At 50.0% G+C, this 27,544-nt stretch overlaps 1 protein-coding gene across 1 annotated transcript in view; it reads right to left on the bottom strand.

The window, feature by feature from the left end:
* The window catches only part of Cacng2 (calcium voltage-gated channel auxiliary subunit gamma 2), a 123,160-nt gene extending 98,621 nt beyond the window's left edge, over positions 1-24,539 (bottom strand). Inside the window, exon 1 of the mRNA XM_059247846.1 lies at positions 24,329-24,539. Within this exon, the coding sequence (XP_059103829.1) occupies positions 24,329-24,539 (211 nt within the window). The remainder of the gene's footprint in view (positions 1-24,328) is intronic.
* Between the last annotated feature and the right edge of the window lie 3,005 nt (positions 24,540-27,544).

Raw genomic sequence — 27,544 nt, 5'->3', positions numbered from 1 at the left:
GCAAAACAAGGCCATGGAAAGTTCTGGAATTTTTACCTCCCTAAATCCCAATGCGGGTTGGTTAGCTAAGTGCTGAAGACTGAACAGTACTCTGCTGTGGCCGAGCCTTGTGATACTGGGTTAACAGCGAGCGAGGCTACTTTAAGTCTAACGGTCCATGAGGGGAGTCAGCACATCAATGGAGTTGGGAGGAAGTGACCAGAACCTCCTGGCTTGATCCTTTACCCAGGCTGCTTCCTCATTCCGCTTCTCTTTCGATTGGAGGGAACCAGCCCACTTTCAATATCACCTTCTCCCTACCCTCTTTCCACGCGCATTCACATTTGACCCACTTCCCCCTTCTATCCAAAGACTCGGCCCAATTCTCAAGCCTTCTCCCCCACAGTTCTGACCCAATTCTCTCACCATTTCCACAAAGACATGACCCAATTTGCCTCCCTCCTTCCCCCATGCACATGCCATCATCCCCCCCACTCTCGGCGCTCACGCTACAGCCTCAACCTCACTTCCACCCCCAGGCTCCTCATTCCACCTGTTCCTTCCCGTTTCCCCACATAGACTGGAGCTGGACCAGTATTCTTCTCCCTGAGGCCACACCGCCCCCCCCCCCCCCAGCACAGGGAAGGCCCAGCTTCACTTTGGTACGGTCTCCATCCTCCCAGGTATGTTCCCATAGATCTGACCCAATTCCCTCACTTCTCAAACCCTGCTCCCACCACGGACCTCACCACACAGCCTCTTCCCAAGGACATGCCTGGCAGGTCACTGCTGAAATGTCAAGGCCACTCACAATGCCAGTGTTCCCAATTACAGTTCGCAGCCCAGCCCTGCGCAGGCAATTACCGCCGCACCTGCTATGGCCAGAGGAAACCACGCAGCTGCCTTTGCCTTCAACTGAGATTCTGTTATTAGGTTATTTTTAAAGAAATCATTTTGTTGGCTGCCTATCTATCAGCGCTCGCATTTTTTTTTAAAAAAAAAAAAATACAAATGATTTGTGATTAGTTATGGCTCAGGTCCTTTGTTTGAACTCATGGAAAGGGGCCAATGCCCCACCCAGAGCCCTTTCTCTTCACGTGCCCACATCAGTAGGACTCTTTAAGAGGCGACTGAAGATGGCTTTCTGTGGCCTTCCCATTAAATAAATATGTGTCAGTCATCACAGATGATTTTAATTTACCCGCAGTTAGAAAGGCTACCAAGCAGTTTGTTAAGCACTTTTAGGGACTGACGTACGCAGATAAGCATGCAGTGGTGGAAACCGCTGGAAGGGAGACCCGAGGGGCTTTGTGGTATTCCCATCATCTTGCTCACAGATTCCTCTCTCTGTAATTGCCTGCGCAGGTGATGGAGACAGAGTGACTGCCAGATCCCTTCTCACCAGAGTCCAGGTGACACTCAGGGTGGGATTAAGATTAAAAATTGCTGCTGTTTGGGAAAACCCAGAGTTTTCCTCCTAAAATGAAGTGATTGCAGATGAGAGGTTTGGGATATGGCAAAGAATTATTCTGAGTATCCGTTATTGTGATGACAGCAGTTCCAGTTGTTGTGGAAGCCATCATCATCTTCTTCATCTTGGCCTTCATCCCAGTCATCATCACTATCATCACGCTCAGGGAGGTACCACCTTCATCACCATCACACTCAGAGGTACCACCTTCATCATCATCACACATGGAGGTACCACCTTCATCATCATCATCATCATCATCATCATCATCATCAAACTGGGAGGTACCACCTTCATCATCATCATCACACTCAGAGGCACCACCTTCATGGTTATCACACTCAGGTACCACCTTCCTCACACCTACCACATCTTCACCTTTCCTCTTTATCTACACCAGCTCCTTTATTTATGAACAAAGTCTTTGAAAATAATAAGGATGAAAAATAGAAGGTGTATTCCCAGCCGGGCGGTGGTGGCGCACGCCTTTAATCCCAGCACTCGGGAGGCAGAGCCAGGCGGATCTCTGTGAGTTCGAGGCCAGCCTGGGCTACCAAGTGAGTTCCAGGAAAGGCGCAAAGCTACACAGAGAAACCCTGTCTCGAAAAACCGAAAAAAAAAAAAATAGAAAGTGTATTCCCTATTTATTTCATCTCATTTTTTGAGACAAAATAACCTTGTATCCCAGGCTGGACTCAAACATAATACCTAGTCAAGGATGACCCTGAACTGATCTCCTGCTTCCACTGCTGAAGTGCCAGGATTACAGATTTTTACCACCATGCCCGGTCTCTAGGTAACACCAGGGATTGAACTCAGGGCTTTGTGTTTGTTAGGTGAGCACTCTACCCATTGAGGCACATCTCAGCTCCCTTGTTCTTACTTTTTATCTGTTTTCTCTATGGATATGCTAGCTGCCTGTGGTTTAACAACTTCCCTTCCCTTCATTTTTCCTTGCCCTCCAGCTCTCCCCTTGCTTTCTTTTCATCCCTCCGTCTCCTTTGAGACTGTCTCAACTCTGTGGCCTCTGAGGACACACAGCACGCTTCCAAAGGACCTGTAAGTCATGCAGATCCTGCTTGCTAGAAACGACGTGGAGAAGGGCAGCCTAGGCAAGGAGCGTTTCTCTGTGCTCACAATCAGATGTCTCCATCTGAGTCGACAGTCATTCTGAACAGATGCCAGGCCTTTCACAGACAGAGCTGCCCAGTGTCCACTCCTTCAGTGCTCACTATGTTAATGCTGGCCCTCAGCTTTCAGGCAGTGAGGAGTCAAGTCCACAACCTGGGCTTTCCTTTCAGGACACACCCCTGGCCTTGCCCACCGCTTCATTTTGTTTGTTTGTTTGTTTTTTATCAAATTTTGACACTGATGGACTTTGGTGCTGGGAATCCATTTGTGGATCTGAGTTTAATACCCAGCCCCTCTGATGACTCATCTGGGAAAAAAAAAAAGAACTGTGCTAATATCACCCGACTTCTTTGGGTCTTGCTTTCTCATCCAATCAGTGGGAATTCCACCATACAGCATGGGTGAGAAGCCAGTGGAGTATGGTCTTTACATTAGTGCCTGGAGTTGAGCCCATGGTAGGCGCATGCTCACTGGATGATTGCTTCTCCCAGCATGTCATCCAGAGGGGCACCTGAAGCCAGGGAACCGGCAGTACTTGGATGTCTGTGGAGGGCAGGTATTCCTGGGAGGTATCCTGCACCCCCTTGTCCACTCACGGCTGCACAGGCAAGGGACTCTGATTTACTCCCCGGGTCCACATTAAACATTCTTGGGGTGAAGTTCAACACCCCAAGTCCAGAGCTCCCTTTATGTGTGATGGGGAAGGGACTCTAAACGATCCAGTCAGAGCAAAGGGTGGGAAGGGGATGAAGGAAATGACGTGCTCCTCCGACTCTTCCTGCGCTGTTGACATCCAAGCAATCTTTGGGCTTGTGGGGAATGCTATTTGGTCACCCCCATCTTCTTACAGGGTCCATCTCTGCTTCAATGGAAGGATTCTGCAGCTGTCTGCTCGTGGGGCCCACCCTCTCTCTACTCTGCTCATCTTTACCTCCCTCAGCCATCGAGGGCGGTTGATAATTGCATTCGGGAACTGTGGCACAGGCAGGGAAAGAGGCAGAATTCCCGAGTGATTGGATGTCCTTTTAAAAACTTCAAGAGTGCTCTGAGACAATTCACTTGTCTCCACAGATGCGGGGGGGGGGGGGAGTTCCTACAGCTTGGTTCACACCTGGGGAAGAAATGGGGCCCAGACTCTGTTCTGGAGCCAGGGAAGTGGACAGAGGATACTTCAGACCCAGTTCCACCTCTATTTGTGCTGTGCAAGGGGTTATATCTAGTCTCTTGGCTACTCAGTTCCCCCATCTGCAAAGTGAGATTTTTAAAGGCGGGTCCACATGGTTGTAGTAAGGATAACATAATATAAAATTTTTTTTAATATATATATATTTGCTTCTTTTTCTTTTTGAAATGTTCCTTTCTCTTTGTGTTTCTCCTTCTTCCCAGGTTCCTTGATCTAGATTTTTAGAAATGCTGGTGGCTCAGAGGTGGGATGCTGGAGCCCCGTGACCTTGGGGAGATGGGCAGGAAAAGAACCCCACAGAAGTTGGATTGCATACACAATGATGGCAAGATGATTATGTGGGCTCATTGTTAAACTGAAAAATAAATGATATCAAAATAACAGCAATTGTATGGGAAGCCAGTGGGCATTTATTTCTAACCTCTGGTTTGTTTGTGACGACTGCCCTAGTTTATAACTGATGCTCAATCACGCAGTTATTAAAAAGAAGACACCCGACTTGACAATACTGACGACAGTGATACATCTTCCCAGCATGGGAGGCTCTTGCCTAGCTTATAATTGAAGGAAAGCTATGCAAGTGTTTTTCCTCATTTTTTAAAAATTCTTTCTTTCTTTCCCCCTTTCAGACCATCTGTCCAGCTATTAAAATCTCATCAGCTTCATTGTGAGAGTACTTACTTCCCCCAGACTGTCATCCCAAAGGGGGCGCCTGGAGCCAGTGAGCTCGGGGCACTTGGGTCCCTCTGAAGGGCAGGCATTTGCTCTGGGCTCTTGTTGGGAGGTATCCCATTTCCCTTCCTGGCTTCTGGATGCTAAATCGACAAGGGACTCTGTGATTTATTTCCCGGCCCCACATTAATGCCCAGTAATTAGTTTATAGCCTTCCTAATGTGTGGACACGTTCTGTGGTGGACGAAATCATGATGGTTCTTGTCAGCGGGTTAGGGTCTAACAAGACAGTGCTTGATCTGTGAAAGCAGCCCTCTTGGGGTGAAGTTCAACACTCCAAGTTCAGTGTGTTCTTTATGGATGATGCTGGAGGGGATGCTCGTGAACCTAAGTGGTCCAGCCCGGATGAAGCGCAGGAAGGGGATCAAAGCAATGGCCCCTGTTCTCTTAGGCACAACACCTATGTTGCTATCATGCTAGAAATGTCAACTTGAGGATCTAGAATTTCCTGGAAGATGGGTCCCTGGGAATGTGGGGGATTCTCTTACGTCAATGGATGTGGGAAGACTCATCTTGATTGTGGGCCAGGCCATCCTCTGGGTTGTGTAGAATGAGGAAGGCAAGTGGGGTACTGTCACAGGTACATCCATTCCTCTCTGTTTCTTGATGGTGTGTGTGATATACCCAGCTGCTCCAAGCTCCTGCTTTGACCTCCCTGTCACTATGTGAGACAGGATAAACCCTTTCTCTCTCATGTTGGTTTCGTCCAGGTCCTTTTTAATCACAGCATCAGGGAAAGAAAGCAAAACGCCATCTTTAGGCCCTCAGGGCACTTTATTCCAAAATTATGTGTTACATGGAGGCTGTCACCTCTGTGACACAGCTGTCCCTTTTTCCTCCCTGACCAGGAACTGTCACTCCTGGGACACCTGGACACTTCTTCTGGAAGTCAGGATGGCCAGTTGTACATCCACAGATTCAACTAACCACAGGTCACATATGTTATAAAAACTTGCATCTACAGCGAGCTCATTCAAACATTGTCTTTGTTCTCACTCACTAAATGACATCTTGGAATGACTTTTTACCCAGCATTTGAGCTGTACTTGGTAACACCAGTCATCTAGAGATGATTTAACTACACCAGGAGATGCATGCTGGCTACTTGCCTCTTCTCCTCCTCCTCCCCCTCCCTCCATTTTCTTAATAATTTGAGCCTCTTTGGGGTTTTATACCAGTGAGAGCCTTGGGGAGGTCCTGGAGCCATTCCCACATGGATATAGAAGCATGACTACACTTCATACTAGGCAGTTGGTCTCTAGAGTTGATAAACTAAGGCAGGGAGAAAAATGCCTTCACCACAGACAGAGATGAATGGGTTAATCCCTCTATCTCTGGTGGAGGCTTGAGGAACAGCCTCTCCTGACTGCCCATGGAAAATATGGAAAGTCCTCAGCACACATCAGGGAGGCCACCCTATCTCTCTCCATACTGTCGCCTATACCACGGTCTTGATGGGAGACAGTTCCAATCCCAAGAACTGAGTCCTCCCGACACCCCAGATAGGCTACTGGCAATCCAGAGACTTCCATGGGTTGACCTTTAACCTTTCTGCTTTCTTTTTCCCTGTTCCTTGGTTCATCTGAGGCAGAAAACTGGAATGTGCTGGGGATGGAGGGCGCCCTATTGACTTCTTTCAAACCCAATGATGGTCTACTGTCAGAGCGTGGTTTCTGTAAAGTGGGCTAAGTTCTCTCTCTCTCTCTCTCTCTCTCTCTCTCTCTCTCTCTCTCTCTCTCTCTCTCTCTCTCTCTCTCTCTCTGTGTGTGTGTGTGTGTGTGTGAGTGTGGTGTCATTCCTCAGGCACTATTATCCTTGCTTTTCTTTTTGGAAACAGGCTCTGTCATTGGCCTGAAGCTCTCCAAGAAGGCTAAGATGTTTGGTCTGTGAGCCCCACGGATCCTCTCATCTATCTTCTCCACACTGGAATTACAAGCATGTGCCACCATGCCCGGAGTTTTACATCAGTTCTGGGGCTCAGACTGAGGTCTTCATGCTTGCCAGGCCAGCACTTTACCACTGAGCTCTCTCTCTAGCCCTAAGCTGGATATTTGAAACAGTTGTTAAAAATATAATGAGAGCCTTAAATCTGTGCATCTGCAGACATTGCTCAGGACGCCACCGCAGCGCGGGCATCGCTTTAAATACTTAAAGATAAGGGTCTGGAAAACGGCAGAGTGGTCGGTGTCTGGATAATGCACATGGTCTCTACATGATGGATAGCTGAGAACTCATGCCTGGGAGCGACATCGCCTACTTCAGAGCCTCTTTATGTAGCAAGCCTTGAACTTCCGAACGTGAGCCTTCTAGCATGCCACTGGTTGACTGTCATCTCTGCTTTTGCTGGCAAAGGAGAGGGTGGTTCAGAGGGGCCAGCCCCAGGCCTTAGAGCCAGTCAGGAACCATAGGCAGGTCCACCTAATGCCTGCAGCCACCTCTTCCTGGAGATGGAGCTACTGGATTACAGCATGGGGAAAAACAAAAACAAACAAAACAAACAAACAAACAAACAAACAAACAAACAAACAAAAACAACAGGGCAGGAAGCCCTAAGGGCTGAGGGGGAAATCTATACGATGCTATGATGTGTGGCCCTGTTGTTCAAGGCTCCAGGTGTCGTTTAAGCTGGGATCCTAGGGCCACAGGCTTTGTGACTCTTTCTTACTAGTCCACCAACAGTGGCGTTTCAGAGGGCTGTCCCTGAACAGAGGAGTAGAGGTCTCCTCCTGGGAGAGGCAGAATCATGTTGTCTCTTTCGGCCCCAATCATCACGGGCGATCATCCCACCTGTTCTCAGTGGAGATGCCCCTGTACCTAGGAGGGCCTCTGCTGGTCCTTTGGGCTCTCACTCCTTCTCCAACACCCGCCACCACTCCTTGTCATAAGGTGTTCCTGCCTCCCTCTGGCTTGGGTCTCACCCCTGCCTCCTTTTCTCAGATGGCAGCCTCTGTGTCCTGCTCTGCCTCTGCCCGTGTGCCTGGTGCCAGGGCACAGTCTTCCTGAGCTGGAGACAGGCCCTTTGAAGCAGGTGTCCTTCTCTGACGGCAGTCCTGGGAGGGGACTCGGCTATTCTAGGGCCCAGGCCACAGAGCAGCTGCCTGCTTTCTGCTTCTGTTTGCTTCAGTGAGAAGACACCCTCCAGTCAGTTCATTCCCCCATCTTTCCTCCCTGCCCAGATCTCCTGTCTCACATTTTAATTTTCTTCTAGGAGACTGTTACACACCAGGTCCTGTCTCTTTTACTTCTCCCAACCCATTGGCCTGCCCCTTCCTCACGGACCAGGCAGAGGCAGAACCTATACGGCGTTGTTCTTAGCTTTATCTCCTGGTTGAAATGATGGCTGCTTAAAAACAGAAGCACAAGAAAGTATACGGCTCTCCGAACGTGCCTGAACTGGTAGGTATCGAACACCCGAGGGTGCCTCTCAGATGACTGGACAGGGGCAATCGCTGCCCACTTCTGGCTTCTCTCAGGTCCATCCACCATCTATGTCACCAGAACACCCAGACAATGGAAGCCTTCTCCTGCCACAATCACCAAAGAGAGGCCCCTGCCCTTGTCCAAACCAGGAAGCCCCGCATTGCCACGGACCTGTGGGGCTCTCTCTGGCCAACCCTGCTGGGCCGCTTGGCTGTAGGTAGACATACCTTTGGAAGTGATGGCTTTGTGGAATGTCATATGAGCCTAGAGTTCACCAGGGGGAACAAGAGAGAGACAAGACCATGTGACAGCCAAGGGACACAGGGGGACAAGTGGCTGAGCCTCCTGAAAGTGGGGTCCAACAGAGTATGTGGACCAGAGGAACTATCGGAGCGTGAAGGTATGGCCAAGCCCTGCTGTCTCACGGTTAGCATTTAGCTGTCCATCTGCAGCCACTGTTGTTACCCGCCCTGTGGCCCTGCAGAGTCCCTCTTCTGGCCTCAAGTCCCTTCAGAAGAAGGGGACATGTAGGGTACTCTGAAGACACCCTAGCTGCTCCCTTCCTTTCTTCTGGTTCCAGAAACCACAGGACCTCCAGGCCGCATGGCAGTCTGGAACAGATGAGCTGCCTAACATTCCTTGCACCTTTTGCAGGGTCATGAAAAAGAACTTTTGGCATTTGAGACTAAAGCAAGACTGTGTGGCATCTTCTGGGAAACAGTCCGAGGAGCCCTTTGTCCTTTGTCTTTTTTGTGCCATCTGCTTCCTTGATATGTGAAATGCAGAAGCAGTGGCTGGTGCTCTGGCAGCCACACTGGACTCTTGAGACTGAAAGTTGTGTGGTTATGGAGGTAGAGTGGGGAGCTGGGGACAGTCTATATTGCCAGATTGTGTGTGGAGCCTTCAGACACCGGAGTACACTGTCTTCCTGCTTCTAGATCCACCTGCTTGGACAAGAAGAAACCTTTCATCTTATAGACCCCCTTGTTCATTTTCTTCTTCTTTCTTTCTTTCTTTTCTTTTTTTTTTTTTTTTTGGTTTTTCGAGACAGGGTTTCTCTGTGTAGCTTTGCGCCTTTCCTGGAACTCACTTGGTAGTCCAGGCTGGCCTCGAACTCACAGAGATCTGCCTGGCTCTGCCTCCTGAGTGCTGGGATTAAAGGCATGTGCCACCACCGCCCGGCGTCATTTTCTTTTTCTGTTACTTACAATCCAGTGTAATCCTTTTGGGTTAAAAACTAAAATTGCTTCCAGGGAACTGGTCTAGGGTGGTGATATTAGATTTTTTTTTTTTTGAGACAGGATTGCTCTGTGTAGTCCTGGCTGTCCTGAAATTTGCTCTGTAGCCCAGGCTGGCCTCGAACTCAGAGATTCACCCGCCTCTACCTCTTGAGTTCTGAGATTAAAGGCATGTGCCATCACTGCCCTTGCTGACATTAGGATTCTCTAAGTATTCACTCCACATGGGAGGCAGAAGGACAACTTTCCAAAATGTCCACACTCCTGTTCTGTAACCCATGCCTCTGTTTATGCTGTCACACAGTGCAGTGGGATGGGACTGCTGTGGAATTAAGGCCTCTAGTCACTTGGCCTCCAGCTGAAGGGTATTCCTGGACTGTTCCCACATAGTCACAAGGGTCTCTAAGAACAGAGGAGAAAGGTGAGCATCTTGAGAAAAACTTCCCTAGTTCTGGCTCCAGGGATGAAGGAAGAGCCCCAGGGAAAGGATTATGGATGCTTCTAGAAACAGCAGACACCCAGGAGCCTCAGAAGGAACCCATTTCTGCTGAGTTTACTTGACCTCAGCCTGCGAAACACCCTCAGACTTCCAACCTGTGGAACTATAAGAGAGTAAATGCATGTTGTTTGAAGACCCCATGCTCAGGGTCACTTGTCATAGCTGCAAAGGAACCGAGCACACAGCCTGCTTCCTGTGGAACCATCTGCATCAGAGTACTGGGCAGCTCATGGAGGTCCTCAGGACAGGACCTGACACCCAATCACCAGCTAACTCCCAGGGAAAGTCCTCCTACCTCATGTCCCTTTCACAGAGCCTGTTTGCTCAACTCTGCACCTTGATTCTGATAGTGTGGTCCCACAGACAAGCAGCACCCACAAGCTGAACACACAGCATTTCAGCATCTGCCTGGACCTGGGATGAACATCAACATCTCAGCAGGATCCCTGGGGATTGTGGGAATATCTAGACCTTTCTCTGCTCCCTCCTCGGCCTCACCCTTCTGAGACCAGTCATGAGGGATTTCATTTCCTTCCTCTGCTTTGGACCTTTTCCCTGTTCTACTCAGCAAACTCTTCTTCATCTTGCAGAACCTAATGTAGAGAATATTTACTAGAAGATTCTCTACCTGAACCTCTAATACAGATCTGCTTACTTCTCTGGCCTTCGTGTGTGCTGGGTTCATGGTAAAGACCTTGGTGCCTTCCCATGGCTTCCTCTAGGTCCTAATCTCCTTCAGAGACAAGACAATTTTGCCACCACACACATTTACCCAACTCCTAGAACACACTGTCTTAAAGACTACATGGGTGTCATCTTCTGTCACAGGGGCAATGGCACCAAGTAACAGAAGAGGACCCTGGCTAGGACAGGAGCAATGTGGGCTGTGGAAATACATGCAGAATACACTGGAAAACAAGAAGTAAAGCAGGCAGGCCGAGAGTTGGGGATAGGAGGCCATCTCTTCTCCCCAGGCTTTGGCTGGACTTGGTCACCCATTGACACAACACAGAGTCTGATACACTTGTCATTCGAGACAACTCAAAGTGGATTGAATCAGACTATTCTCCTAGATCAAATCAAATGTCTTAATAATTTTATTGATTTATTTTTGACTGTTTTTTATGCACATGTGTGTTATGTGGTGTGCAGGCCTGTATTTGAGTGCGTTCATCTGTGCATGTGCATGTGGAGGACATAGGGCCACGTCATGTGTCTTTCTCTCTGCTCTTTTTGACACAAAGCTCTTACTGCACTTGGCTGGACTTGTCATTTTGTGTAGACTTGCTGGCCAGCAAGCACCCCAGGACCTGCCTGTTTCCACCTTCCTCCATCCCTAGTGCTAGGACTATACCCAGGCACTGCCACACCCGGCTTCTACATTGGAGCTGGGGTTCTGAACTCGGGCCCCATGACTGCTGTGTTGCCCTACCCAGCCATCTTCCCAGTCCCAAATTCATTGTTTACACTCTTTTCTGAGCAACCACTGGGCGATTTTTTTCTTCCTACCTAGAGAACTCTTAAAAGTCCCCTCTGGTGTGGAAGATCTTTAGAGATACAAATTGGAAAGGGGGCACCCTCTGATCCACCGGAAATCCATCCCCTGCCCCCCTGCATAGGCAGCACGCAGCACCTCGTCTCCCTGGCAACTGATATTTAGTTGTGAATGAAGCTCGTCGTGGAGTACAAGCTCAGCAAGGAAGTACTGCCTGACTTGGGATCGAGGGAGACTGCTACCCTCTAACAGCCCAGCCACGGAGGTGTGGCATGGGCACAGGTCTCTCTCCTTGGAGCTACCAGGTCGCAAAAGATGCCCTAGAGTTGGGTGGCAGATTCAGTCATGTGCCTGGCTCCCACCAGCACCGTTCAGGGGAGCAGGCTGCTTGTGCATTTGTTGCAGGTGTGATTATGTGGCTGCCTTCCTCCTGCCTCTGTTACTACTCCACCCTGCCTGCCTGGTGCAGCGTTGATTGGGTTTTTAGCCATCAAAGGATGGGTCTGAACCTGCACTTTGGGGTCTGCAAGCTCAGATGCTCACAGAACCCAGATATCAAAGTAGCCAGTCAGGATGTCGGGGAGTTATGGGGACTTGGGACAGGGCACCGCACATGCCTTACATCTGCTGCCCAGGTCCCACTGTTGTTACCAGGCAAGGATGAGAACCAGGGTCACAAATATATCTCCCCCAAGGGAAGCCAACGCCATGGATACTCATGGGACAGTTGTCAGTTTGTGGAACCTTGAGGCCCCATACCATCTCTAACAGATCTCTGTTCCCAGCACTAGGGTGACAATTGCCAGGCACACTGGTGGTTGCCTGGTGGGTGCTTAATCTATGTTACTTGGTGCCCTCATTGGACTAAGGGTGGGGCAAGGAGCAGATTCGGAGAGGGTCACGACCCACTCACAAGGCAGGCGTTGACATTTCTCCTACTGTCTGTGGGAGGAATGGAGTTAGCGAGATTTGATCCCTTGCCCAAAGCTACATGGCTGGTGAGTGAACAAGACTGGATTTGAACTCAGGCTGTTGGAAGCTAGAGATGCTGGGAACACCAGCCCTGACTGAAACGGAAGGCAAACTCCAAAGGTGATGGAGCAGGGAAAGCCTAAGACATGTCTTAGTCTTCAATGCAGAATATGACCTGCAGGTTTTTTCCCCATTATTCCTTTGTTCTGGCATCCCTCTAGGTGTAGACCCTAAGCAAGCATGTCCCTTGGGATGATGTCTCTGTCCAATATCACCCCTCCTACTCACCTCTCCCTGCCACCCCTCCTACATCCGGTCTTTCCAGCAACTGTCTAAACCAATGGTTCTCAACCTGTGGGTCCCGACCCTAAACATTTTCACAGGAGTCATATATCAGAATTGCGTATCAGATACCTACATTATGATTCATAACAGTAGCAAAATCAGCTATGAAGTAGCAATGAAAGTAATTTTATGGCTGGTGGGGGGGGGCAGGAATCACCACAACATGAGGATCTGTATTAAAGGGTCACAGCATTAGGAAAGTTGAGAATCACTGGTCTAAACCCTGGTGGTCCTTTTCACATTTCCATTCACTCACACCTTGTCCTGGGACACAATGATGATTTAGCAAGTTCTTTTGTGCCAGGCATGGTGGCGCATGCCTTTAATCCCAGCACTTAGGAGACAGAGGTAGGCGGATCTCTGTGAGTTCGAGGCCAGCCTGGTCTACAGAGAGAGCCAATACTATGTAGAGAAACCCTGTCTCAAAAAAAAGTTCTGTTGTAAATGGGTGAGAAGCCTGTGGTCTAGAGGTGGGAAAGGAACAGGAAATAGCTCTGTAGAGGATAGCAGGGATGCCAGGCCTGGGGTGTGAGCTTGCTGCCATGGTTAATGCTGACTGCCAGGTAGACAGGATCTAGAATCACAGGAGACAAGCCTCTGGCAACGCCCATAAGGAATTGCCTAGATTAGGGTGAGGTTGGAAGACCCACCTTATATGTGGGTGGCAACATCTCATGAGCTGGTATGGGAGTTTGAATGTAACTGGCCCCCATAAGCTCATAGGGAGTGGCACTATTAGGAGGTGTGGCTTTGCTGGAGTAGGTGTGGCCTTGTTGGAGAAAATGTGTCACTGTGGGGGTGGGCTTTGAGGTCTTCCATGCTCAAGATACTGCCAAGTTCACTTCCTGCTGCCTGCGGATTAAAGGTATAAAACTTTCAGCTCCTTCTCCAGCACCATGTCTGCCCGCATGCCGTCATGTCCCACCAAGATGAACTAAATCTCTGAAACCATAAGCCACCCCACTAAATGGTTTCCTTAATTAGCTTTGTCATGGTGGTCATGGTGTCTCTTCATAGCAATAGGAACCCTAACTAAGACAACCAGGGGCCCAGACAGGATGAAACGGAAAAAGGTAAGCTGATGGCCAGCATTCACCTCTCCCTGCTTCCCAAGTGCCATGCAACCAGCTAACCTCTGACTCCTTCTCCCTGCCACAATGGACCACACCTTCCTACCATGAGCCCAAATAAATAGTTCCTTTCTTAAATTGCGTTTGTCTGGGATTCTTCTTTTAGTTTTGATTTTTAATTATGTGTACTTGTGTAAATGTGTACGGGAATGTGCGTGTGAGTGCAGGTGCCAACAGATGCCAGAAGAGTGTGTCAGATCCCCTGGAGCTGGTGCTGGAGGTGGTGTAAGCTGCCTGGCATGAGTGCATGGAACCAAATCAGGGTCCTCTGCAAGAGTAGCAAATGTTCTTAACCACTGAATCGCCTTTTCAGCTCCATGTCTCAGGTATTCTGCTGCAGCCAAGTAACTAATACACCTTACAGTGCCATCTCGGGAAGGCAGAGACATGAGGATCAGGAGCCAGCCTCAGCCACACAGAGATTTCTAGGCTAGCTCTGGTTACCTGAGACTCTGCTTCAGAAAGCAAACAAAACATATTGAAAGCAAAACTGTGGAGGGCAGGTATTGTGCTGGGGCATGCATGGGAATGTAAAGTGGGATACAGAGCCCAGCGGGGCCATGGCAGGAGGTGACAAAGGAGCTGGGAAGTAGACAGAAGGCGAGGGACAGAAATTATTACTCTGTCCCCAACCACAAGAAGAATGGCCTTGCATTGAGCAGCATGTTCTGTTTTGAGAATCATGGGAAAATCTGATGAGTGGCTTCTCCAGCTTCCCCACACTGCCCTGGGTAAGGGACATTCATCTAAGCTAAGCCCTGGATTGCTGAAGATGTCTCCCATCATGCATGGGAGTATAGGCATCAATACCCAGGACATCTTAAAGAAAGGCTTGGGGAGGAGGTCCAGGGAAAATTGTGACCCCAATGAAGTGTTGGCGGTCAGATGGGCATGGGTTGGAATCCCAGCTCTGGCACAGTGTGACCTCAGCAAGTTCTTAACCTTCCTGAGCTTCTCAGGATGGGGGTGATGGGGATTGTGGTTCATCTCTCTTCAGCTCTGTGATGCTTAGATAAGAGCTAACATCTGGGAAACATCAGCAACAGTTCTTAGTAGAAAAGAGGCACTCAAGGAATGTTAATGGTTGTGGGTGGGGAGGCTCTGTGGGTGAAAAAAAAGCTTATTATGCAAGCATCAGGATCTGAGTTTGATTCTCAGAACCCACATTAAAGGCCTGACTGTGTGCTATGTGTTTGTTAAACCCTGGGAAGTGCTGAATGCAGAGGGATCACTGGACTTCTTTGGCCAGCTAGCTCAGCCCAATTCACAAGCTTCAAGCCAGTGAGGAAATGTCATTAAAAAAAAAAGGTAGATGGCACCCAAAGAACAGCTTACCCACCCCCACATAATGATTATTATTCTGTAGTAGTGGCAGCTGTACACACAAGAATATGCATATACACACAACGCTATTATTATCATCACCATCACTCTGCTCGATGTTATTGGGATGCGGCAGAGGGTGAGGTTTGTTCTTTATCTGATAACGATGAGATCAAACTTGGGAAGGGAAGCAGCAGAGACTGAGTGACTAAGCAGAGAAAGAGAACAAGAGGAACTGGGCTACAGAAAGGGCTGAGGTGGCCACAGCCCATCCTCAGAGAGCTTTCCTAGGGTACAGACAAGGGCAGGGAGAAGCTGGCACTGGGTATTGAAGGTGTAGGGGGCTACAGAGTCGAAGCTTGGCTCTCAGAGGAATGAGGTCACAGCAGTCTGCTCCTGAAAACTTGTTTCCAAGCCTGAGCATTCTTGTTAGCAGCTGGAAGCCTACCCAAGGACAAGGAGGTTCAGGGAGAACAAGCGTGGATCAGGGATGGGGTGGCGGCTCCTTGGAGGCAAATGGAGGTGGCTAAGCCAGTACTTCTCTGCTAGACAGTAGCCACCCTGGATGTCCACCCCAAGCCAAGGTGTCCAGTACCCCGAGGCTGTGACTTATCACCTCCTCTGAGCTATCTGGCAAAGTGGCAGCCAGGAGGCGCCCCAAGGGGGCTCCAACATGAGTGTGTGTGTGCGTGCGTGTGTGTGTGTGTGTGTGTGTGTGTGTGCGCGCGCACGCGCGCAAGGGAGACACCTGCTCCCACCCATGTCCTTTTTTTGAGAACGGGGTTCCGTTCGAGCCCGAAAGGAAAGACTGGCTGAGAGGTTGGTTTGAAAACCTAGCAGGGGAAGCGGGCAGGACGCTGCATCTTTTCTGCGTTCCTAGAACTCCCCGTACTTATACATTTTTGGTGTGTTACCACGTTGGTCACTGGTGGGTCTTCTCTTTTAGGATGAACTCATCCTTGAGGGATGAGTGAAGCCTTTTATGCCCTAAGCACGAGCTCTCGGTTAGGCGATGGGCCAGGCTCTGGGGAGAGGGTGGAAGGCAGCCCCTGTCTGTGTTTACTGTCTGTGGTGGCTTGCATGTGAAATGTCCCTCACAGGCTCAAGTGCTTGAACACTGGGTCCCCAGTTGGTGGCGCTGTTTGGGGTGGTGATGGAATCTTTTAGAGCCATAGCCTTGCTGGAGGAAGTATATCACTTGGGGGGAAGGGGTCACCTTTGGGGATGTACAACCTCACCTTACTTCCTGTTCACTCTCTCTGCTTCCCGAGTGTGGCTACCATGCGATCAGCCAGCTTTCTGATCCCGCTGTCACACCATGTCTATCCTCCTGGAACCAAAACTAACTCCCTTCTTCCTTAAGTTGCTTTTGGTCACGGTGTTTTATGACAGCACCAGAAAAGGAACAGAATCAAGCTTATTTTCTAGGAAGGTGGGAAGGTACCCCGCCCCCCATTGTGTGCTGGCTCTATCTCTTCCCTTCACCCCTTCACTGTGTTACTATGACTACCTTCGTGCCAGTCACCCAATTACGGCAGCCACCCTCTCTCCAGGCCTCACACCTCCCAGTGAACCTCTAATTGGTGTTGACTCCTCATACCACCTATTAGGCCCTCAAGTTCCAGGGACCAGAGCAGGTGGGGGGCCAGTGGGATCCTCCTGGCTCACACCCTGTCCTAATAAGAACTGCTCAGTGACCCACTTCTGTCCCCATGGGCTCACATCTCTGTCCCCTTCCAGCTTTGTCCCACCCTGACCTCCAGTCACACCAGATCACCAGTTCCCTCTGGGGTACACGTGTTTTTGTGCACACCATTCCTCCTGTCAGGAACACCCCCCTTTTCTCTAGCTGCTCACTCGATTTTCAAAACTCTGTCTTCCCCAGGAACTCCCTACCTACCCCATCTCCATGCTCCCAGAATCCCCAAGTGTTTATACTTCAACCACCGTTTGGTGGATCTTCCCTACCAGACTGAATTCTTTTGGGCAGGGATCTGTCTATCCCTGCTCTATCCCAAGGCTCAGCAGAACCTGGCTGGGGTGGCATGGGGGACAGTTGCTGAGAGCACCCCATACCCTTTCTTGTCAGGAAAGTCACTGGCCAGACCACATTCCTTGGGCTTATGTTGCTTTGAGTCAGAGTCTGGATATGAGTTAATGGCTGCAGAGACCCCTTGGGGTGACAGCATACTGCCTACCATTCTCTTGACCAGCAAGGTAGCTCTCTTCCTCTGTCTCTAAGACACACATTTTAAGTGCCACTGTCATAGAAATTAGAACGTCTCCCTCTCTGTGTGTATGTGTGTGTATACTTGTATGTATGGGTGTGTTCATGTGTGTACACGTGTATGTGGACGTCAGGGGTCAAGTTTAGGTGGTGTTCTTCAGATGCCATCCAACTTAACTTTGGGGGGCAGGGTCTCTCATTGGCCTGGAGCTTGTTGAGTGGCTATACTAGCTGGCCAGTGAACTCCCAGGATCCACCCATCTCTATATTCCTTGTGCAGGGATTCCAAGCCCTCACCACTGTGCCTGATGTGTGTGTGTGTGTGTGTGTGTGTGTGTGTGTGTGTGTGTGTGTGTTTGCGGTGTGTACATGCCATGGTGCAGGTCTGGAAGCCAGAGGATATCCTCAATGTCAGTCTTTGCCTTCCACTTTGTTTGAGGCAGGATCTCTCACTGTTTGACGCTATGTAGATCAGTCTAGCTGGCCTGGGATCTTCTGGGGATTTGAACTCTGGTCTTCATGCTTACATGACAAGCACTTTACCTATGAGCCAGCTCTCTAGCACTCACCCTGGTTTTCAGTGTGGGACTGGAGGCTTGCTTCCATGGCAAGCATCTTACTGAGCCAGATTTCCAGCTCCCAGAGTCTGTTTCATAAACACCACAGACCCTCAATTGATCATACAGAGTTCCAAATCTCCTAATCTCAGCCCGAGTGCCACCCCTTAGTGGCACTAATCCAGGCTTAACCTGTACACACACAGGCCAGTGTTGGTGAATTAGGCTCTAAGGACCCTGATTTCAGTGACCTTGAATGATACTGCTTCCCAGGAGGTCCCCAGATCCTTGGCCTTGCACTTGGGATTTCACAAAGGGTCATCAAAGGTTGAACCAGTGCAGGGATTGCTCCATGTGTGGCTGTGAATTAGCCTGGACATGTAAAATGCAAACTTCATGTGAATATGGAATTTGGCCAAAAGACTTAAGATTAAAAAGAGCCATCGACATTTTAAATTTTAAAGACATTATTTTTGTTTAGAGACAGGGGTCTCACACTGTGGCTGAGCTCATCCTTGAACTCGCTATGTAGCCTAGGCTTGTCTCAAACTTGTGACAATCCTCCTGTCTCAGCCTCCTGAGTGCTGAGCTCACTGGGGTGAGCCACCACACCATGCCCTGATAGTCTGATAAAACTGGAAACTTCTTAGCAGCCTGGGTAGAGGTTCCGACCTCTCCCTGACACAGCAGCTCTTGCCCCTGATGTCCCCTGACGGCCTCTGTAGATGTGGAGGGAAGCAGAGCTCAGGGCCAGGGTCTTTCTACAGGATTCCCACGCTCTGCTCCCTCCTCAGGTCCTTGTTTCTTCCTAAGCCCCACTTGGATCATGGCATCCCTCTGTCTCCCTTTCTCCCTCACTTCCACTCACTCCCCTGTCTTAGGCTCATTATTTATTTTAGAGTGCCAAGAAGGATGTTTTCCCTTTACCACTCGCTCAGAAACCCACCCCTGGGTGATAGGAAGGGGCTGCCATGTCTGTACTCCCTTCCCTTAAAGCTGGTGGTGATTATTTATTTATTCACTAACAAGGATAGGTTGACATTCTGCACTGTCACTATCACTGTGGGGACAGTGAGTAGAAAAGATTAAACGCCCCTGACCTCATGGCGCTGATGGTCAGGTGACAGGAAAGAGATACGATTATAACAAAGAAATGATTCAGTGGCCTGGACAGCAGTAAGTACTTAAAATAAACACAAACAAGCAAATGAAATGAGTATGGGATGTGGTTTAGGAGGAAATAGGTTTGTTGATTGACATTTCAAACAAGATGGTTGAGGACAAGGGGGACAGCTGTCCTCCCAGATGGGGTGTTCTTCCCTTCCTTACCCCACGAAGTCATTCAAGCCCTAACCCCCAACCACTCTTGCAGTGGGGTTATGATACTTCCTGCTTTTACAAGAAAGGAAACTGAGGCTTATGGCCCCAAATGCCACAGCTCAATGGGTTGAAAGGAATCTGCAAAGTGAACCTGGTTCTGTAGGGTTACAAACGTTTCTTCTTCTAACATCGAGCTTCCTCTGAAAACGCCCATGACATACAGGGGCCGTACAGTTGGATATTTCCTGAAACTTTCCATAAGCCCATGGAACGGTCATGCCATGAACACCTCCTAAATGAAAGGTCCCAAAGAAATAGGGTCCTGGTTTGTCAGTCCTGGAACCCTCTGTTGGGAATTGTTCACTATTGGGAATTGTTCACTATAATCCCTTAGCCTCAGTCTAGCCCAGAAAGGGGGTGGATTACAGTTATGTCCTCCCGGAAGGGGCAGAGTGGCACACTGGCAGAGAGTCAAGTGGTCAGAACCCAGCCCTCCTGACTACTCACGCTGGCTCAACAGGGCTACATCTAATGCAGAGAAAATAGGGCCTGTTACAGGCAGTGACCATGAACAGTAGCCAAGGTGCCATGCCCAGAGCTTTCCGTGGGCCTCCTGAGTGTATGGAGCACAGGAGAGAGGGGACCTCCATGTGTCACAGGGGCCTGAGTTCAAGTTCTGGCTCAGCCACTTTCTGCCATGTGACCCTGGTACGTGGTCCTCTCCTCATACTCAACTGGGAAACAAAGAGAGTCAGGGAGCATGGGGGCAGGGAGCTGTGAAGTATTGTGCGCAAAGTCAGGCTTGGCTAGCAGATGCTAAAACACTGGGCCTGCTCTCTGGTAAGCTACTATCAGAACCCTGGTCCTGGGCAGGGGGTGTTCCAGGGCCATTAGATGAGCTACATGGGAATTTTCCTGAAGGACAGAGGCTCTGGAGGTGCTGGTATACTATAATGCCCATAGCCTACCCAGAGGTCCTTGCTCTAGAAATTGCTAAGAGATACTTGGGTTGCGATAACAGAAATGGAAGAAAACCCACGGCTCCCTTTCGCTTCCCTGTAGAGATTGAGCGGGCTATCTCCCCCCTCCCTTGAATAATTGCCCTCACGTTGGCCAGTTAGGAACTGCACAGCCCAGGGACAGAGTCCTTTGGCTTCTTTTATTTTATAATAGACTTATGATTCATTATTATTTTTTTAAAAAAGAATTCCAGGAAGAAAAAACAAATCATTCTGGTCTCTCTTGCTCTCTCTCCATTCTAATAATGCTTGCATTCATTTAAATCATATTAAGAATCTCTGAGTCAAGATTTTGATCAATATTTCTTGTGCACCTACTGTGGGCAAAGTTCCTAGACTCTAGGGCCTAGAGAAAGTCAGGTTATCTTGGAAATATGATATTGTTAGGGAGTGGTGTACACACAATGAGAAAGCAGGAGCGTCCAGAAAGGCAGGTGGCTTCCCTTAGACCAAAAGCTCTGTTCTTTCCATCTGTAGAAACAAGAGTGCATGCTGAGAGGCCTGGAACATTCTGCCACCCTGAAGGCCAGGCGAGGACCATGCAGTTCTGAACTTAGAAAAGACAGCTAGAGACAGTAGAGGAGCTCATCATTCAAGAGAGTGAAGGAGCAGAGCAGCCAGCAGAGGTGCTGTGCACAAGCAGATGGGGGTACTATTGACCCTCCAGGAGCCGGAAAGTTCAGCAGGGGGAAGGCACCAATTTGGACAGAGGGCAATGTTTTTGTTGTTCCTTATAGTGAGGTAAGGGGGTAAGAAAAGAAGGATCAAAGTGGGGGTGGTTTCTGCACCAGCTCCTGGCTCCTCCTCTGCAGGGATGGAAGTCCTCTGGGGGGGGGAGGAGGTCGGAGTGGGGGCAACAGGGAGGCAGGGGCTGGAGTCTTTGGAGATGATGCTTCCTCTGGGGTTACAGCGGAGGCTGATTCTCCAAGAGGTAAGCCGCTGTGGTCCAGAGATGCTGTACTTGGAGCAAGCCGTTCTTATGACCTCTTGGAGATTTGACTAAGTTTTTTATTTTTTCTGAAAGAGTCAATTCAACTCCCCACGCCAGTACGCTCCTAAGACAGCTTTCTGAACACTTTCAAGTTTCCACCCAGCACTCTGTATATGCCAGTATCACGCACAGCCTGCCCTCTCTCCCACCACAGGCTGGAATCCCAAGAACGACACCCACCTGCCAGAGAGTTCAAGTTCACATGGAGAGAGTTTTCAGTTATCTGCCGAGGGGAAAATAAGGCCCGAGGTGTTTCCTTGATCTCCTTCCTTCCCCAGAGCAGGGCCCTAACAGGTGGCCACGTCCCTTCTCATCCCTCCGCAGACTCATTAATTTCAAAAGCAGCCACAGAGACAAGGAACTACCTCCCAATTCTTCTGTTCATGAAGAGCTAAGAGAAAATAACCATCTCAGGAGACTTCACACAAAAATCCTAATGAAAAGTAGAGAGCAAAAGAGACAGGAGGTGGCCAGGCCCGCTTTTCAGCTGCGGTTATCGGCAGCTTCTCGGGGAGGCACTGGAAGCCTGTTCACTAGGTCTCCAGTGTGGGCACAGAGCACAGTTCAAGACAGGGTGGGGGCATCTTTCTAAAGAGTCTACTTTCTCACCCCAGGCCCCGATTTGAAGAAGCAGAAGTGCCGATGACCCAATCCTCATTGAAGCTGACTGTTCTGAACGCTCAGAGACGCAAACTTGCCAATACCATACCAGCTGTGCGTGCCAACTCACGGGAACCTGTGAACCTCACTCAGCTTGTGGAAATACATGCAGTTTGAAAATCAACACCTTCAAAATTCTCCAGACACTTCCCGAGTGGCCAAGGTCTGGCATTCTGAGGTGGTCCCAGGCCTGCGAAGTCCCAGGCCTGCGAAGAAGTCCCAGGACAAAAACTCCAGAAATGGAAAGCCAGGCCAGACAGGGCCCTGAAACTCACTAGCTCTTCCAATGTGTGCCTTGACTCCACGTGGAAAAGGGACGGTTAACCCAGCCCTCCCATCCCTGCCTGGAGGCAAGTGCCTGGACTGGGCACCCGGGGAGGTTGCTGGGGACAGTGCCAAACCCACAGCTCCTGTGCGCATCACACAACTCTAGGGGAGTGTTGCAATTCTAACCCTTTATAGTCAATGGAGGAGGGAGAGAGTGCAGCCCGGAGAGAAAGCAAAAGGGGGTGCGTAGCTGCGGACATCGAACAGATGGGCTCCTAATGAAAATACTTAAGCCTTTTGATGCACAAGCGACCCAAAGCCGCCACAAGTCTGCACGTCTACTGCGAATTATGAGATGTTTAAAAGATCACGGTATTAAGGATCCGTCAATAAACCCCTGATTAAAAAAGTATATTTATACCAAGTCACCAATATCTGATTACATTTGCCCTAAAAGAAAGACACAGATTTTTCTCCAATTTTTTCTTGGCTGCAGATCTCTTACCCCTCTAACCAAAATCCAAGGAATGCAAATAGCTTCAAGGGATCATGTCCCCAAAGCAGCCCTCATTCACTTCGCTTTCTTTCTCTTTCAGCATCAAAGCTTGCCATAAATGTTTAATTACATGGAAGCTGCCTTTCCACTGCAAATGACTGGCGCTATGAAAGGCTTTTCATTTTTTAAGAGAGGCGGAATGCGTGTGTGTAAAACGGTCCCTATTAATTTCCTGATATTGACTCTCTGGCTGGGGACGAGCATGGAGTGCTCAGCAGAGAGCGTCTCTGCAGAATGTTAAAGGCAGGGCTTGGACTGAGAAAGGGTACCAAATGCAGTATGCGTCAAACAGACCATCGCTCAATGAAGTCACTTAGCTATTCAAAACATGTTCAGCCATCACTCAACCAAGAACACTGGGAGGGGGCATGTGATGTGAGCTCTTTCCCAGACTAGTGTTTGGCTCAGTATGGGTTAGATCCCCAGGATGGGGCCGTTAGTTGTTACCCTCTCCCCCATCTGCTGGCCCCAACTCCCTGCAGCACCATCCCACGTTGAGCTTAACAAACAACCCCGCAGTGCTCGGTTCCCGGTGCTGCCTCCAAGGGCCTCCAGTCTTGGTTCACATCAGTGGAAAACACACACACACACACACACACACACACACACACACACACACACACAAGCCTCTTTCCACACAGGGGCATATGTGTCTCTCTGCCTGTCTTCCTATAGGTGGCTTGTTCACACAGACAGATATAGCTATGCAAATGCACTCCTTCATACTAAAGTCTGTGGCTAAATTCAGCTTGTATGACCTGCAGACTTTTCCTCCCTCCTCTCGTGTTTATTAATGTGTCCCAGAAGCACATGCCTACCTCATGCCCTAGTCTCCCGGCCTTTACACCGTGGGAGCCCCTTGGCCCATGGCACACGCAGCACACATGCCCCAATGACTCTGCAAGAGCAAGGCCAACCGCTGGCACCCCCACCCCATGCTTTCCCATTCCCCCTCAACCTCTCCGTGCCCTCACCTCCTGCCTGTACAGTGCTGACTCGACTTGCTTCTGGATGACAGACATGTCACTCTGTGTGGAAGCAAATCGGCGCTCAGCCTAACCAGCAAGTGACCGCTGTTTATTGGAACTTGGGCTTGTTTCCTGTGAGAGACGCATGCATTTATAGACTTCGTAAATGTGAAAACACACACACACACACACACACACACACACACACACACACGAGCCACCTTGAATGATACGTGGGGCTCACAGACATTACGAAATGCTCTTAAACTCGGCTTGAGCTCCTGAAATAATTAGAACCTACCAAATAAGGATTCTTAGAAACAACCGATTTTTTTTTTTTTATAGAAGATTTGTAGTTGGTGATGGGTCTGTAACTTTTGAGGAGTGAGGGGAAGAGGAAGAACCTTTTCTGAATCCTTCATTGCAAAAAAGCCGAGCAGCACGCAGGGAAGAAATTATTTTCCCTCCTCCTAGGTGGCAAAGCTGGACCCAAAGGCAAACCTTAATGACTCCAAAGCAGCCAGAGCATATCCTGACTCTACAGACAATCTCTTGTTTTCGCCGTAGCATAGATCATTCCAATGAGGAGGTTTGGGAGGACGGGGTGGAAGCCAAAGAGTAGAGTGTGGGTTTTTGCTTATTGATTTTCTTTCCTCTGAAACTAACCCAGCCAACCTTGATCTGCAGCGGCGGCAGCGGTGGCGGCGGCGGCGGCGGCGGCGGCGGCGGGAGTGAAGTGGGAAAATGGTGGAACGTGGAGGGGACTTATTTGGAGTCGGGTGGGGAGGGGGAGTGTGGAGGGGAGGGGCGGCGTGGGAAGGGGGAGGAGGTAAGAGATCAAATACCTTCGAGGCAGCAGGTTCTCCATAATCCGGAATGGGTCATGACTTCCTCGTTCTTTTTGCTGGTTTCGTTCTCACTGACACTTTTGGTCTTGCAAACCCCTCTGGAGTACAGCCAATAGTCGGTTCCCACAGCGATGGTCATCAAGCTGAAGGCAGCGAAAGCACCAACGGTGGTTAAAAGCATTTGAACACCTCGATCAAACAGCCCCATAATTCTTCATTATATAAACACCCAACCGACTTCTGGTTCTCAGGAGCGTGTGTGTGAGGGTGCGAACGGTAATTCCACTACTAATATAATGGATCTGTGTGTGAGTTGAGGATATGGAGAGATATAAAAAAAGGGAGATAAGAAAGCTCACGGAAAAGTGTGTAAATTATAAAGATCACACGGGAAGAGAGGCTTGCCTTTTGAGATCAAAAAACTGTTCCAGTTGCAGCGATTTTTGTTTTTTAAAAAAAGGGGAAAATAAATAAAAAGACACCCCCCACCCCCCCCAAGTGAGATGCCTTAATCTCTTTTCCTAAAATTCTGGTCTCCAGTTTCCATATGTGATCGCTAATTTGGAGATGGCTTCCACAGCGCGCCAGAGAATAGTCGAATTCTCAACACCATCTCTCATGGTCCGGACCTAGACAGTTAGAGACTGGGAGAACCGGGGAGCAACCTGCGGTCTTCGTTCGCGGCTCTGCGGCCTGCGCCATGAAAATCCCTGGCTTCGCCAGTTCTCTTCCTTGGGGAGGGAGGGGGTTCTCGGGGGTGCCTCCGTTTCAGAGGAGACTACCCAGTCTTCTGCAAGCCCTCGAGCTCAGCTGCACCGGTGCGGGGGTCTCGCCTCCCATGGTTGTGCCCCGGCGGCAGCGGCGGCGGCGGTGGCGGCGGCGGCGGCGGCGGCGGCCGTAGCAGGGCTGGCGGGCGCGGCGGCGGCAGGACGAGCAGCCGCGGTTATTGTTGTTGGCGGCGGGGGTAGTGTCGGCGAAGTGGGGGAGGGAGGGGGTTTCTCCCGGAGAATCGAGGCGGGGTTCCCTCCCCCGATCCGCAAAGCTCCTTGGAAGCCAGCGAGTGAGCGAGCGAGCGAGCGATGGGGCGCGCGAGCCGGCGTCTTGCAGCAGGCAGGCCCGCCCGCCCGCCTCCCCCGCTCGCGGCCGCGCAGCCCCGGGCCAGGCGCTCCCAGCTACAGCATCGCGGTGCTGCTGAAACGGACGGCTCTCTCCCCGGCCGGGCGCTCCCACCTACTGCATCGCCGCGGTGCTGAACTGGACAGCTCCCCGCGACCGGGCGCTCTCACCTACAGCATCGCCGTGGTGCTGAACTGGACAGCTCCCCACTCTGTGTACTCCCTGAGCTCTGTAGCCCGCCAAGAGTCGGGCCTGGGCCGCGGGGGGCCTCTGTCCTCCAGCGACAGGCCAGGCCAGGGCCAAGCGCAGGGCTGCCTGGCCTCCCCCCGACTCCTGTTCCACAGTTCCGGAATGAGTGCTGGCCGGGGCCTCCTGGAGCTGGGAGGAAGGCGTAGCTGGCGATCTCTCTCTCTCTCTCTCTCTCTCTCTCTCTCTCTCTCTCTCTCTCTCCTCTCCCTCTCTCTCCCTTTCTCTCCTCTTCCCTCCCGCCTCGGTGTTTCTTCCAGATCAGCCTCTTTCTCATTCCATCTCTACGTGCCCAGAGCTTCAAATACAGCACTCCCAGTCAGACTACCACAAAACTTCAATCAGCTGCTTTTCCGCCTGGAAGAGATGGACATAGAACCTGGATGGGTAATTACAAACATAATCTATATGTGTGTTTCTCCCCCAATTGTGGGTTCCAAGATGCTTTTGGGGGAGACGGGTTGTTTTATTCTATTGGCTGGATAGATGCGTCTCTTTCCTCAATCCCTTCTTGAGCTTTGTGTCTTTCTGGCTAACACGGGTGTGCATAGCTCTCTATGTGTGACTCTCTAGTTTTCTGTGAAATTCTACATCTTGCTTCCACAAGTAGACATTTTGGAAAGATTATTCATGTGAAAGCATGAGGGGAGAGTGGTTGGTGACTGGGGCTAGGGCCATGATGCTCTTCTACTCATCTCAAGGATAAAAATGTTTTCAGGAGAAGTGGGTGAGTGTGGATCTTTCCAAGTTCCCCCTTGTCATCCATAAATGAGATTGAAGAGATTTTTTTTTAAGCATCTCTGCTATGAACATGGAAAGGCAGGAGCCTCCTCTTGCTCAGCAGAGCTGTGAGCCTGGGTTGATTCCTGTGTCACCTCCTCAGACTGCGTATGCAACTTTTCCTTAACGTGAGCCTGGAAATTGAAGCATTTCGGCAATGCTCACAGCTATGGGTGACATGTTTTCTCTGACCAGTTTTGTGACTAAGTAAAAGGAGACCATCCGAGGCAGGCTCCAGGCTATGTCTTGCCTTTGGGGGAGGGGCTAAAGAAAGCTGTTAGTCGAATGGGTCAGTTGAAGGGTGTCGAGAGATGCTTTGATTTCATAATTTGCTAATTCCACCCCCCCCATTTTGCCTTGAGATGATTTGCTCAATAATTTATCAGTGATCCAGAAATTAGGGGTGTACACAGAAGAGGGCTGACGTAGAAATAGTTTCTTGGGGTGTGAAACCCACTGCCTAACTTCATCCTTTCACTTTCGAAGTCACAGGTAGAAACTGTCTTTTTCACTACCCTGCCTAAAACTTCCTTTTTCTCCCAGTCTCTGCTCCCTCTTTGGACCAGAAGGACCCTTCTGAGGATGGATAGCTGTATCTCTGGGTCAGGGAGAGGGTCCTGGCATCTGGAGAATGCAACTCAGAGTTCTGCGAGCTGTGCTAGGGATTTTAGTGGAAGCTGGAGCTGGCTTGCAGGGGAGGGGTCTCAGGCCTTGGTTTCCTGTCCTAGGGGGGGCGGGAGTAGCAGTGGGAAAGAGAGAGGGGATGGTCTGTTCATCCCGGGGCAGTTCAATAGTGGCTTGGGTGGATGTTTTTCCTGGGCTCCTATCCTTATGCTTTTTTGGTAGTGAGTCTAACCTTTAATGGTTGAGCCATGCTCCAGCCCCACTGGGCTGCTATCCTTAAGGAAGCTGTGAGACACAGGTGTCAATGAGGGGGTCTCTTGAGGAGGGCAGTTGTGGAGAAATGCATGGGTGTCCTTTTGGGTGTGTGAGAGGTTTCCCATCATCGGTGCCTGTCACCTTGACTGCCTTTGACCTGCCTATGGATAGTGGTGGCAAAACACTTCTTCT

This window comes from Peromyscus eremicus, chromosome 20, assembly GCF_949786415.1.
Source record: "Peromyscus eremicus chromosome 20, PerEre_H2_v1, whole genome shotgun sequence".
In the NCBI taxonomy this organism is placed as follows: domain Eukaryota; kingdom Metazoa; phylum Chordata; class Mammalia; order Rodentia; family Cricetidae; genus Peromyscus; species Peromyscus eremicus.
Note: the sequence above shows the minus strand (reverse complement) of the source record. Positions and strands in the feature narration are given on the sequence as shown.